The 14,543-nt window shown below is 40.6% G+C and overlaps 1 protein-coding gene across 11 annotated transcripts in view; it reads left to right on the top strand.

Annotated features, from left to right (window-relative positions):
- Positions 1-14,543, top strand: part of CFAP61 (cilia and flagella associated protein 61) — a 275,980-nt gene that overhangs the window by 23,058 nt on the left and 238,379 nt on the right. For 10 of the 11 annotated variants that reach the window (XM_038571435.1, XM_038571437.1, XM_038571436.1 and 7 more), the window contains one exon: positions 12,186-12,318. The exons of the other annotated variant lie outside the window; for it this stretch is intronic. In XM_038571435.1, coding sequence (XP_038427363.1) covers positions 12,186-12,318 — 133 coding nt within the window. The remainder of the gene's footprint in view (positions 1-12,185; positions 12,319-14,543) is intronic. 11 annotated transcript variants of the gene reach the window in all.

Below are 14,543 nucleotides of genomic sequence, written 5' to 3'. Positions count from 1 at the left end.
TTTGAAAGGTGAAGATGAGCTATTAACAATAATAAGGAAGAAAAGTAGAAGAGACGGCAAGGAATCTTATAGAAGTCTGACTCTTAAGGTGACAAATAATGCAGGGAAATCAAATAATTTGAGTACAAATAAGAGGTCTTTGGATTTAGAAATTTAAAGATACAGATGAGTTGAATAAAATTGATGAACTTCTAGCGAAACTGACCAAGGAAAAAGGCAGATGAGTGATATCAGAAATGAAAGCGGTGATGTCACCACAGATCTGACAGGTGTAAAAGGATAAGGGCTCTACAACAGCTCTGTAATTTCAACAATTTAGATGAAATGGGCCAATTCCTTGAGAAACACAATCTGCCAAACTCATTTAAGAAAAAAAAATTGGGGATCCCTGGGTGCCTCAGCGGTTTAGCACCTGCCTTTGGCCCAGGGCACGATTCTGGAGTCCCGGGATCAAGTCCCGAATCAGGCTCCTGGCATGGAGCCTGCTTCTCCCTCCTCCTGTGTCTCTGCCTCTCTCTCTCTCTCTATGTCTATGATAAATAAATAAATAAATAAATAAATAAATAAATAAATAAATAAATCTTAAAAAGAAAAAACATTATGGGGACACCTGGATGCCTTGGTTGAGTGTCTGCTTTTAGCTCAGGGCATGATCCCGATCTGGGGACTGAGTCCCACATCGGGTTCCTGTGAGGATCCTGCTTCTCCCTCTGCCTATGTCTCTGCCTCTCTCTCTGTGTCTCATGAATAAATTTAAAAAAGAATTTTTTTAAAAGAAAAACTATTTTTTTAAAAAAGAAAAAAATTATATTGGAGAATTCTGTATCCATTAAAGTAAAGTTGTATGAACTTTAGGTAAGAAGAAGGGTGGCTCCCTGCCTTGGCACTAGCATATCCAACCCTAACCCTGCCCCATTCTGCTCTTCTTCTCTTCTTTTTCTCTGAACTCTGTCTTCCCAGGACCTGGGCTTCATCTTTCTCTCAATCTCATGCGTTTGGCTTCTCTGTGCCAACAGTGGCCACTTAGTTACTAGTGCCCTACCTTCAGCCCCTTGGTTTGGGTCTGGTTTTGTCCCTCCTTGAAGAGCAGAGTTCGGTTTGGGGAATCCCATTGCAGTGAGCTGAATAAATGAGAGGTAAGGGTGTGAAAGCAAGGGGATATCCATTGCTCTTTAGGGAAGTTTGGTGATGAAGAGAAACAAAGAGAAGGAGGCTGCTGTTGAACATTATGCAAGCAATGTAAAGTGATTTCATTTTTACTTTCTACATAGAACATTTACCTTGCATTCTGAGATCCAGAGACCACATGTCTAAAAAAAGATTGCCAAGAAGTAAAATAAATTGATACAAATTATCTACCTAATTTAGGATAAGAGAGAAGAAAATTCCTCGTAGAAATCTGTTTTTCTTACTTTTTTAAATTCATAGCTAAATACATTATAATTCTCTTTATAAAGCCCTTTTGGTCATGATATAAATGTGAATACAAGCCAAATGCATAAAGGAATTCTGTGAGTGAAATATTTTTTAAAGAATCTTTTTAATTGATTCTCTCATACCTTTCAATTTCTCCTTCCTGATTTATGAAGTTTCTCTTGTTAGTATCAGCACAGGAAAATAGGTCCTCCTACCCTTCAGGAAATTACATTCTTTTTTTTTTTTTAAGTGTTCAATTTAAAAAAAAAAAAAGATTTTTATTTATTCATTCATGAGAGACACAAAGAGAGAGAGGCAGAAACACATACAGAGGGAGAAGCAGGCTCCATGCAGGGAGCCTGACATGGGACTCAATCCCGGGACTCCAGGATCACGACCTGGGCCAAAAGTGGGCGCTAAACCACTGGGCCACCCAGGGATCCCTGGAACTTACATTCTTTAGAGAAGTTTCATTGTAAAAGCATTCACAAGTAGGAAGGACTTTTTTTTATTATGTTAGCAGAAATTTACATAAATTAATGGCTTAGGATCTTGTAAGTAGTCTAATTGCTGAACTTTTGCTTCATTTCATTTAAAAATCTCTCATTTTATTCTGCCATTTGCTAATTAGTTTGGGGAATGGGTTCACTTACTAAAATGAATTATATTTTCAAATTAGAACAATTTTTAAAGTAAAACTACTCATTGCATTCTTCTATGTGAGTATGTAACTATACACACATGTGCAAGTATGTGTGTATCTTTTCTCTGTTTATATATAGAAATGATCATGGGTTCTGTTAATTTTTCATTTAATATAACAGTTCATCATCTTTCCAGATCAGTTTTATTCATTTTAATGGATGAATATTTCAACATGTAGCTCTAGTATCCATTTAATATTCCTTATTTATGAAAATTTGTCCTCATTTTTTTTATATAACAAGTAGTACTGTAGGAAACAGACTTGCACATATATGTTCAGGTACTCATGTGTTTTGTTTTGTTTTTCTTGAAGTATAGGTACCAGAAGTGGAATTTCTGGGTATGAGTGTACTAAATACTAAGATTTAAAAATAGATGCTATTAGATTATTCAACCAAAATATTCATAACAATTTGTATTCTAACCAATGGAGTCTAGTGTCCTTACACCTTCACCAATGCTAAATGTTTTCAGTTGTTAAAACTGTTTCTAGTCCGTTAGGTCAAGCCAATATCTTGTTATTTAATTGCATTTATCTCAATATTTGTGGGTTTGAGTGCCATTTTACAGGTTTTGTTTGAAATAAAATGATTGAATTTAAAATAATTTCAAATTTAAAAATTATCTGGATGGCTGATTAAATGTGTATGTACAAAGTAGACAATTAGAGGGGTAGAGAGGAACAGCATGTGAGGGAGGGACATTTCTGAAAGTATTTTCTTGACTTTTTTCTTTTTTTATTACTAGGTCATTAGTCTATTATAAGAGGATGTAAGTCAGGAACAGTCAGATGGGGGAGGTACACAAGGCAAGGTGTGGGGAAAGGGAACAGAGCTTCCATACCTTCTCCAGGTGGGCCACTCTCCTCAAATCTCCCTATGTTCACCAACACAGAAGCTCCATATTTTCTTAAAGTGTATAGGCAGTATACCAAATATGGACCTTGGCAATTGTCATTTTCTTGAGGAATTTTAAAGCTCAAATACTTTCAGCATACATATTTGGCAAGGTGATATTATATTATTATCTACTATTGTAATAGATAATACTGTAGAATTAATTAGAATGTATAATACAGGGATGCCTGGATGGCTCAGCGGTTAAGCGCCTGCCTTTTGTTCAAGGTGTGATCCTGGAGTCCCGGGATCGAGTCCCACATCGGGCTCCCTGTATGGATGGAGCCTGCTTCTCCCTCTGCCTGTGTCTCTGCCTCTCTCTCTCTCTGTGTCTCTCATGAATAAATAAATAAAATCTAAAAAAAAAAGGAATGTATAAATTACAGAATAGAATATAGAATATAGATATTTCTATAAAACCTATTATTATAATAGAAAATTGTATATAAATCTAATATACTGAAATTGACATGTACAGAGGCAGCATATCTAAAAATCACCTATGTCTTTTACTTTTTAGTAAGGTGACATCTTTGCTAATCTACTCACTGATGCCTCACCTGTCATTCAGGGTGTAGGTGGCTCAAGAATAGATGTAGATTGCGCCCAGCCTAGTGCTGGCTCCTAGTAAGCATGTGGCAACTGGTAGTTTTGAGTTAGTTTCTCTCCTTCTTCCTTTGCATCCCAGCCCTTCCTTCCTTTCCTCCTTTTGTCCTTGAAAACTTTAGAGTCATGGACTACAGCCTTCAAGGGGACAGGTCTGTCCCGGCCTGAACTAAACCATCCTGATTCCTGATGCTGAGGTCTTGCTCATTCAGCCCCTGATGGTGGAATGTCCTTCTTGCCCAGCCTACAGAAAATCTGCAAGTAGCAAATCACAAGAGGCATATAGTCCTAATGGCAAAGAGATGACAGTGGGTACTAAAGACAGTCAGCATCCAGTAGTGAATTCATGAGGGAATGGTGACATTATAATGATTGGTGGTTTTGCTTGTTAGAAGGTAAAGAGGTAAGACTCATTTTAAGAGGCCCTCTGTCCAAAATATTCACATTTGAGTTTTGACACTAGCAGGTGTAGAATTTCAGACATCTGGAAAATGCACTTAGGTAGATCATCTCTCTTCCTTAAGGATGCAGGAAAAAAGATTTTTCAGAAGGTCAGATGATCATGGTGGTGGATCCTCTTAGGCTGCTGCTTTTCTCTTATTTCCCCCACATTGATTTTTTGACATCTGTCTCATCAATAGTTACTTGAACTGATAATTAACAGTGAAGAACACAGTTCTTCAAACACTATACTGGAGAAGGGTTTGGGGATGTAATTATCCTTCTCCTGTTTACCTAGCAACATTGTTCAGAACCAGGGAATTAACACTGTAATCCCCAGTCCCAGTTCTTTGATTCGCCCATGTGGAAAATTGTGCTGGAATCTGCCCATCCACTTAGACACTAATTATTGAAGTTATTGTTCTGTATTTTTTGTAATATTTGAAATAAAGCATAGCTGCTTCTGGACACACCTTTATAATCTATCGTGGGCTTGGTTCATACTCTGGTGGATTTGAGATGTTCTCAGACTAAGAAACTATTAGAATAGTCTTTCTGAGGGGTACCTACCTTTTTCAAGTCCTTCATGGGAGTGGGCGAAGACTTGCCAGATAAGGACTATGTACTGTCAGTGTAAAATAACTAAAATACTGATTTTTGCTGATAAATGTGAACCAAATTGTGTCAGTATTACTGCTATGTAAAATAGGTGAAAGACAGTTGCGGGCTTTAAAACATGAGGTTTATGGTTTTTAGATACTAACTTTTTACCTCTAAAAGCAATTGTTTTTATTAAGCATTTGATAGCCTCATCCTTTTTTGGAATTTACTTAAGTTGGACTTCTGAGCAATTTCATATAAATGAATGTTCTGATGCTTAAGTTATGAGAATTCTAAAGCATTCAGAAAGGAGGAATAGCACGATTAGGGGCTTCACTGTTGCTCTTCCTGAGTCCTGGTAAGTAACCCAACCAGTAAAATCTGGTTAACAATCCAGCTGGAGTGATGGTGTGCCAAGATAGACGTCTGGATCAGATCCTGGTGGTGTAAATGGCAGGGCCTCTTATTGGCCTTGAACGTGCTTTGAAGTCATTTAGGGTTTAAAATCCTCCATCATTTAAAAAAATTATGACATTTTCCAAGGAGTTAGAAACTAAATGGTTCCAAAATCCATCTAAAGTTCTAAAACGCATCATGTGGTTGAGAAATGATGGATTTGATTTTCTTACAGAAGGCCACTAGAGGTCTCAAGAGATCTTGGAAAGAAAAAAGGTGCTTTGTTGTAAGCATCTGAAGAAAAAGACTGACTTTAGGTTCTCCTACCTCAAGTGGAAATGGTAAAACAGTGGTAAAAGTTTGGCTTAGCTCAAATACCTTGCTTTCTGTAGGATGACCACTCAATTAGATTCTTTTGTGAGTTTTTTTTTCCTTCATTCACTGATTCCTTGAAGCACAGGCACATACATATACTCTCAGGGCGTGAAGAAATACAGAATTTATGGCATTTAAAGTAACATCAGCATCACTTTTTCAATAGTACATATTTAAGTCTAGCTAATGAAATGCAAATCCTCTCTGGAGGTGGAAAATCCCGTCAGACAGGAGAGGAGAGGCTGTGCCAATATTATGAAGGCAAAAGTGGCTCGCCCCTGCCACTGTCCTGCCTGTCCTTCACTTGATCTTAGCCAAAAGGCCGAGAAGTGATATGTCCTGCCAGTCCTTAAGTGTGAACGTTCCACCTGTGAGTTTGCAGTGCTTTCTGTGCTGGCAAGGAGATAATACGCATCTTCTATCCTCAAGGGAAGCTAGCCTACAGATTTTCCTCTAGGATTGTAATTATACAGAAGAGTGATCAGGATGCTGAAGCTCTGAAGCAACCCGAGGGTCTCCCTATCACCCAGAGACTGTGCCAGTCAGCTGGGAAAGTTCTGTGGGTTACAGATATCATGATGTTCCTGGAAAGCCCAGCTAACTGATATAGTGGAAATGATGAGTGTTTGTCCTACCAGGAAGCCAGGGAGAGCCCTCAGGTTCCTGTCCTCCTCCACCTTGCCTTCCCCTGGGCTTAGAGGACACCCATACCCCAAATGATGTGTCCTTGAGAGGCTCTTGATTTTCTTATACTTTGGATTCTACTCCCATTTTCATCTGGTACATTTTTCAGAGTTTGATGGACATTTAGGTACCTGAGCAATCAGTCTTTACAGGATGGACCTTTTGTTTCCTCCAAACAAGTTAAAATAAAATATTCTGTATCCATTCACATTAGCAAGCACATTGTTGCCTCCTCCAAGCCATTTTTTGAATAGAAAAAAAACAGTATCATTCCCATTGTACTTTGTGTTGATGAATTATAACCTTACATAGGCATAACCCCTGAAATACTGTGGGTCACGTGCTGGACACGTGGCTATACTGTACTGGACAAATTCACACTGAGTCACCGCTCTCCTATCCCAGAGGCAGGCAGTGCTCATTACCTCAAAATGCTCAAATTTGAACATTTTACTGGATGAATTGTTTTTAGGAGCTGAGGTGTTTTGTTTCTGTATAGCTGGACTTTGTCACATGCCATTTGAGACTCTGCAAGGCTGATGTCATACTTTTATCATTAGCACTGGGGCTGATGCAAGATCATAAATTATCGATTACCCCAAGGAATGCATTTGGCAGAACAAGTTCCACTTTATCCATTTTGGGGAAAAGCTGAAGGGAGGAACTCTTTACAATGCCACAATTTGGATATTTTCTTGTTGTTTTTTCCAGAAGAATTAGTATTGAGAGATGATTATGGATAACTTTGTTAAGGGCCAAAGAGGGCTCATGATCAGACATATGGCCTTGGGTTTATCTGAGCCTTTGTTTCTGATTTTTATATCCATGCAGTGTTATTTTTGTTTCCATCCCATGTAGATAAAATCCCATGGAACACAGTTGATTTTAGAGTTTTCTATATGAGAGGTGTCTTGATTCACTTAAAAGGACTAGGATGTTGAATTATCTTCCCATTACTTACAATGATCTCTAATAATATCAATGTAGGGATCCCTGGGTGGCGCAGCGGTTTGGCGCCTGCCTTTGGCCCAGGGCGTGATCCTGGAGACCCAGGATCAAATCCCACGTCAGGCTCCCGGTGCATGGAGCCTGCTTCTCCCTCTGCCTGTGTCTCTGCCTCTCTCTCTCTCTCTGTGTGTGACTATCATAAATAAATTTAAAAAAAATATATCAATGTAGAGTTTTGTTTTTGGCAGAATGTTTGAAAATGGATTTTTTGGCTTTTCTCTTTTAGAATCTTCTTTCTTTCAAACAAGTATTCAGTACTCTTTTTATGGAGAAAAACCCCTTCCATGAGCAGCACCCTTTTGGCAAGTGGGGAAGTGGGTTCTGGAATGCAATGGGGTGTTCTAGGCTCTTGGAGCAGAGGTCCTGAGTGCTTGCGGGAGCCAGTCGCTGGGGCATTGCCAGGTGGTGTGGATGTGACAGGGGAATGTGAAGTCTCCCCACAGCAAATGCTGCTGAGGTCTTACTGCCTGCAGAGAGTGCTTTATCTCAGTACATTGTACCTTTCCTGCTACCCTTGTCCCTGCCTGTTAAGTAGATGAGAAACTAAGGCTTAGCATTGAAATACCTGGGCAGGTTTCTCAGTCAGTACAGGGCTGTGGGCTCTCTCCCCAGGTGGGTTCCCCCTCAGGCCACATGCCCCTCACCTGGAAAATGGGCTTAGCAGTGGCACCCCTCAGCATTGTCAGTGCCTGTGGGATACCCATATGTCCTGGGAATGTGGTAAGGGCCCTGACCATGTTGGCTGTCACTGTTGCTCCTGTGCTAGGGCCTACAGGAGATGCAGATATCAAAGGTCAACAAAACCAGACTCTGGTTAAGGTAGTAAGGACCAATTTTAATCAGTAATAACTATTACAAGTGGGGAAAAGCAGGCAGTGTGAACTGGAGTCAACTTTGGTTTGTACAGAGGTGACTAGACCTTTTAAAGAGAAAATGAAGGGATTGGGAGAGGGCGGGGAGAGCCACTGTAGAGTCAGGGAAGTGAAAACTTATGAGAAGTGGGAAGTAGGGGAAGTTTCTTGTGAAACCCATCTGAGTTGCTGGCCGGAGCTCATTGAAATTAGGCTCCTGCCCTCCCACAGAGCCTGGGAGACAGGGGCACTACTCTCAGGTGTTGGCTAAAATAATTAAGAAATGCTTTTGGCAGCCTTGCTTTCTCAGGAAGGCACTTCAAGAGGGGCTGGGGTCATCTTAAGTATGTGGTCTTGAGCTCAGAGAAACTATGTGGGTATTTGTTCAAGTCTTTATAAGTCAAGGTTGAAGTCTAGCCTAGGAAAGGGCTCAGAGTGTTCTGGTTAACCTTTGTTTACAGAGAAGCACAGAACTCTGTCTGTGTCCCCAAAGAGCATATACCTTGGTTGGGAACATGCCCTGTGTCAACATTAACACAAAGGTGGGCAATAGATATCCAGTTTTGACCCCGTCATTATGGTTTCCGGGAAAGGAATCTGGGAAGATGAGCCACTGGAGGGTGTGTGTCGGGGGAAGTGAACCTTGAAGGATGCAGGAATTTGGAATAAATGAGGGAGTCACAGTGCTGGGTTAGAGACAGAGGCAGAAGGAGGGAAGATGGTAAGGACCCCTTCTACAGACAATGAGTAGATCAACTTGTGTTATTGTTGGTGATAATGATGGAAAGAGGCCTTAAAAATGAGGCTAAGGGCTCTAGGCTCATCCCAGAAACAGTGGGGGCTAGCAAAAGTTTTGAGTAAGGGAGTGAGGTGAAGAAAGCAGAGGTTTTTTTTGCTTTTTTTTTTTTTTAAAGATTTTATTTATTTATTCATGAGAGACACACAGAGAGAGAGAGAGAGAGGCAGAGGGAGAAGCAGGCTCCATGCAGGGAGCCCAACGTGGGACTCGATCTAGGGTCTCCAGGATCATGCCCTGGGCCAAAGGCAGACGCTCAACCACTGAGCCACCCAGGCGTCCCAGAAAGCAGAGTTTTAAGCCAATTAGCAATAGTGGACAGAATGGGAAAGTTTATACCTATAGTGGCCAGTGGACAACTAGCGCAATGATTCATTCAAGCATCTGTAGTGATAACCTGTTCCATTCCATGTATTGATTATAAATGTTCTTCAGCTGTTCTTATTTACCATTCCTACCTAAGTGTTAGGAATATTAATAACAGTACCATGTCACACATTATTATCTCAACATTTAATTTACTGTCTTTATGACAGATGAGAAAACTATGGCACAAAGAGGTTAAGTGATTTGTCCAAGGTCACAATTATTAAATCCAGACTTTGGCATTCTGGCATCCAGCCCAGGCTTTGACCACTACACTGTATCATTTATCCTCCAATCTTTTCAAAAGAGCACTACCAGCCTTCAATGCATTTATTGTGGAACTTTAGTATTCCCAGCCACAGATGGCTACTGGTAGCTCTCAAAGTGACTGTGTATACACAAAAATAGATGGGCAAGTAGTCAAAGACTACTTTAAAAAATTTGTGTGGCACTGAAATAGCTTGTAAAATGGCTATGGTGTCAGAGTGCAGTCCCATCCATCCTAAGGACATTTGTATTGTCAATATATTTGTTGTATTTGATATATTTGTTTCTGGCCCTGTGTTTGAAGTATATTTATTTAGTTCATCATTATTTTAATAATTCCGGTATAATGAACACACAGTGTTATATTAGTTTCAGGTGTATAATATAATGATTCAACAATTTTATACATTATTCAGTTCTGGCTCCATGTTTTGGACTCCCCACTCGAGAATCCCTCTGATGCCCTGGCATGTAGAATGAGACTGTTGGTTGGTGATGACATCAATGCCAGGTTGATAGTATAAAAAGCAAATATCCTGGTTACTTCGATAAGCACCATCTACTGTCTCTCCCTTCCAGAGGGACAAGAGGTTAAGAATAAGGTTCAACTTGAGGAGTTATGTTTAAGCCCCCCTGGTTGTCATCTTTTCTTTGTTTTTTTGTTTTTTTCTTTCCTATACCATGGTTGGCTGGCTAGCTTTCTCTTTACCTCTGAGGTTTCATATAGCAGAGGCCTAGTTTTTCAAATATGTGTTTCTTCCACCAAGACACTTATTACTGATGAAAAATCAACAATCATTCCAACAGATGAGGCTTTGTCACTAGAAGTAAAGGTTTCATCTTGGAAACAGGGTAGAGAGTTTCATCCAAATTGCATGGAGTTGTCCAATTTAAAGTATTTAGATGTGGAGGGTAGAATGTGATAGGTTTAGGGGAATCTGATCCAGGAGTTGTGGCAGAGCTGGGTGAATCAGCTCATGTTGTTGACCTCTGGCTATTGAGCCAGTCTCCTCTCAGTTGTTTTGCTTGTGTTCATGCTTCTTGCTCCCCATTTTCAAAAGGAAGGTCTAAGTAATTTTCGGAAGTAAATTTTTGAAGTGCATTGTGGGCTTAGTATAATGTGGGACGTTAGGGTCTAAGCTGACCTGAGTTTATAACATGGCTCTGCTGCCAACTATTTCTGTCATCTCAGGCAAAGGATTTCATCATCTCCATGAACCTTGCTCTCCTCCATCTACAGAGTGAAGATGGCAATGCCTACCTCCTGGGGTTGCTATGAGAAGTATAGCAACAGAGATTATCTGGGCAAAGCCCTGAGCTTTATATACATATGAACACTCAAATGAACCTACTATTAATGTCAAAGAGAACATATTAGAAGATCAAATAGGATGATTAAAATGGCATAGTAATGAAGTAGGTAGAAGAAAAGATAAAAATTAGTAGCCAAATCAGAAATATTACAGAAAAACAAAAGTAGTAGAACATTTTAATAAGAAAAGTACCAGGAATTAAGTATAAGAACATCCTGGACAGGCAAAATAGAGTACTAAATATAACCAAGAGTGTATTAAAAAGAAGAAAAGAATGTTGAACACTGGAAGCAAAATGGAGTTCAAGGACCAGCATCACTGTGCTACCATAAACCTGGTTCCTGGTTCTCCCTCTCTTCCCACACTGTTTGTCAAGGTCACTGTACAGAATCCTGACAATGGAAATCTGAGGTGAATGTCTCCAAGTTGGTGAGTAGAGCTTCATTATTTTTAAACCAGCATTTCCCCCTTTATGGGAAATGTAGCAATGTCTTAGGAATAAAAGGTAGACTTCTGGTCCAAGATGGCGACAAAAGAAGACCCTGAAGTCACCTCTGCCATGGACACACCAAATCAGTTACTATTTTAGAGCAATTCCTCCTGAAGAACAGAAGACTGAATGAACAGCTTCTGAATAGCACAACAAACAATAGAGGGACCACAGAGAGAACAAACAAGGGAGGCAGAGACACAGGAATGAAGGGAACCTCCTCAGTTTAAAAGGACAACTAGAATATAAAGGAATTAACCCTAGAACCCTGCCAAGGTAACTGCTGGAACTTTCTCTGAGTCAGAAGGGCTGGCGAGCACCATGGCTTCTGTTCCCTGTCCACCTTGATAGGAATAAAGAGTACCATGGGCCAGCGTTGGGTAAATGCATAAACAAGGTTAAATATTCTTTATGTTACTACTTTTCAGTCTTTAATACATAACTGTGGCACTCCAGAAGGCACCTATACCAGGACATTGTCTTTAGATGGTAGAATTCTTTTGGGAGGGAAGAAGGGGATGCTGAGGACAATGTTATAGAAGTAGCATTCCTTGGAACCCAATTGGAAAATACTGTCCTCAGCTTTTTGTCCTTTGTCTCATGACAAATGCTGCCCTAAGTTCCATACCAAATATACTGAATGTGTTCCCTCTGCCTGGAATCCCCACCCCCCAACCCAGGTCTCTCTACATAGCTCTCTCCCCTTCTGTTCATTCAGGTCTCAGCTCAGATGTCCATCTTTGGAGAGGTCTTCCCTCACCACTTGACCCTCTCCATCCCAGAGCACTTACCACTATTTGAAATGTTTGAAGTGATGTATTTGTTGTATTTCCATTCTGTTTCTCTTACCAGAATGCAAGTTCATGTCATGAGCATGTTGCTGTGTTCCTGGCATTTAGAATAGGCTCTGGCACATAGTAGGTGCTCCACTGAAGGAACAAGCACTGAACTTAATTAAGCCTTTGCATTAAACAGGGTCGAAGATCATGATGATCTCATGCCAATATTTATGCGTCATGACACACTTCTGAAGGAAACTTATGGCGAGTACTTCCTGGCTGAACTAATAGAGGCCCAAGACAAAGAGAATCATGCTGTTGTATGTGAGGTTAGTGATTAATCTGGGCAAATAAATGCATGGAGTTGTCGGATACACTCAGTGAGAGAAATGAAAGAAATAAGTGATGTTGCTCCTGGTTTTTGCCCAGCCCTGCCAGAGCTGCCATCCCCTCCCTGCTTCCTAAGGCCCCTGCAAGTGGTGTGCCAGGTCCACTTCTGAGCAATGACATCACCCTTCTTCCCAGTATGACCTGGCCTTAGGTTTTTAGGATTTTGCAAAGTACATCCAGATATCAGGCTGCTGTAGACTCTTTGCCCTGCCCCTGAAGGTAGGGATGGAAGTTAGGGTGAAAAGGAGAGATTCTTGAGGATGTCTGGGGGAGATTTCTGAGACCCCAAGATCCCAGAGGCTGGAGGTCACAGGCCAGCATCCTGCTGGCACTTGGATTTTGTTTGACTTGGAAAATAATATTTTTTAACTTTTTGTTTTAACAAAAGTTCACACTTACAGAAAACTTTTAAGCACTGATATTCCCTAAATGATAACATTCTACCACATTTGCTTTATCATTCTCTTTGCTTGCTTTTTCTTTATATTTATCTATTTTTAGATATAAACATATATATTTAGGTTTTTTGTTGTATTGTAACCTAAATATATTTATGCCATAATATAAATATTATACATATATGTACTATTTTAGAACTGTTTATTCATATATTTTTTCTGAACCATTTAAGAATAAATTGTGGATATAATGCCCCTTTACTGTTAAATACTTGGTGTGTATTTCCTAAAAACAAGAATGTAACTGCACTACAATGATCAGAGTGAGCAGGTATGATTCTGACAATCCTATTATACAGACCTTATTCAGATTATATTGACAGTCCTTTACAGCAGAATAAATCCACATCATCTGTTGCACTTGGTGTCATATGTCTTCAGTCTCATGTAACCCCAAACTACTCCCCAGTCTGTCTTTGTTTTTCATGACAATGACAGTTTTGAAGAGCACAGGTCAGTTATTTTATGCAGCGCTTCTCAATTTGGATTTGTCCATTGTTTTCTCATGATTTGATTTATGTTATAGATGATTAAATTTTGTTGTATTTGTGGCTAGCATTTAAAAATTAGGAAAGTGGGGATCCCTGGGTGGCGCAGCGGTTTGGCGCCTGCCTTTGGCCCAGGGCGCGATCCTGGAGACCCAGGATCGAATCCCACATCAGGCTCCCGGTGCATGGAGCCTGCTTCTCCCTCTGCCTATGTCTCTGCCTCTCTCTCTCTCTGTGACTATCATAAATAAATAAAAATTAAAAAAAAAAATAAATAAAAAAATAAAAAAATAAAAATTAGGAAAGTGTATATAACAATTTCTAGCTTCTTTAGAAAAATCAGAAGGCCTGCTGTTGGGCCCTAGCGAGTTGGAGCTTTGGAGCAGCTGCCATTGTAGACAGTGCAGGTGCCCTCGAGCCCATCACCGTTCCCACTGTGCCCTGGGGGCTCATGCCCCTCCTCCAGCCATCTTCCCCACTTTATACCAAACTGGCCCTTGTGAGCATTTGTGACCACTGATTCAGAACATGCTCCACTAATATCCTAATTCCACATCATCTGTCCTAGAAGGTTTTTTTTTTTTTTTTTTTTATGATAGTCACAGAGAGAGAGAGAGGCAGAGACACAGGCAGAGGGAGAAGCAGGCTCCATGCACCGGGAGCCCGACATGGGATTCGATCCTGGGTCTCCAGGATCGCGCCCTGGGCCAAAGGCAGGTGCCAAACCGCTGCGCCACCCAGGGATCCCTGTCCTAGAAGGTTTTAGTGAGATGGGAGGCAGAGATGGGAATAAATAAAGATGGAACCCACCCTCTCTGGTTTGCCAGCTGTAAACCCTGTGGGGGGACCTACACCCACAGGAAGTAGGGGGAAGAGACACAGAAGAGAACTGGCAAGCTAGCTAACTTTAGTGTGTCTCAGCTCAAAGCAGCAGGCAGGCTGACCCAGCTCCCTGGGTGGCCACTATGAGCAACTCTGCAACTCTTGAGATTGTCTCTCATTCCGTGGAGGCATTCACAGAGGGATGCTCCTTCCTTACAGAATTTTATTAGCTAGCTGTGGCTTCCTTCTCTACATTTGTCCCCACAAGTTTGATAATAAGGATTCAATCCCCATTCTCATAGCTAAATGCAAGTGTGTTGAGGTATCTCTAGGCCTTTATATTGGTTTGAGCCTGCTGGAATAGGCCTTCCTGAAAAATAGCATGATGGCAGTCTG

The sequence above is a fragment of the Canis lupus genome, chromosome 24, assembly GCF_011100685.1.
Source record: "Canis lupus familiaris isolate Mischka breed German Shepherd chromosome 24, alternate assembly UU_Cfam_GSD_1.0, whole genome shotgun sequence".
NCBI lineage: Eukaryota > Metazoa > Chordata > Mammalia > Carnivora > Canidae > Canis > Canis lupus.
This window is presented reverse-complemented; position numbering and strand designations above follow the sequence as displayed.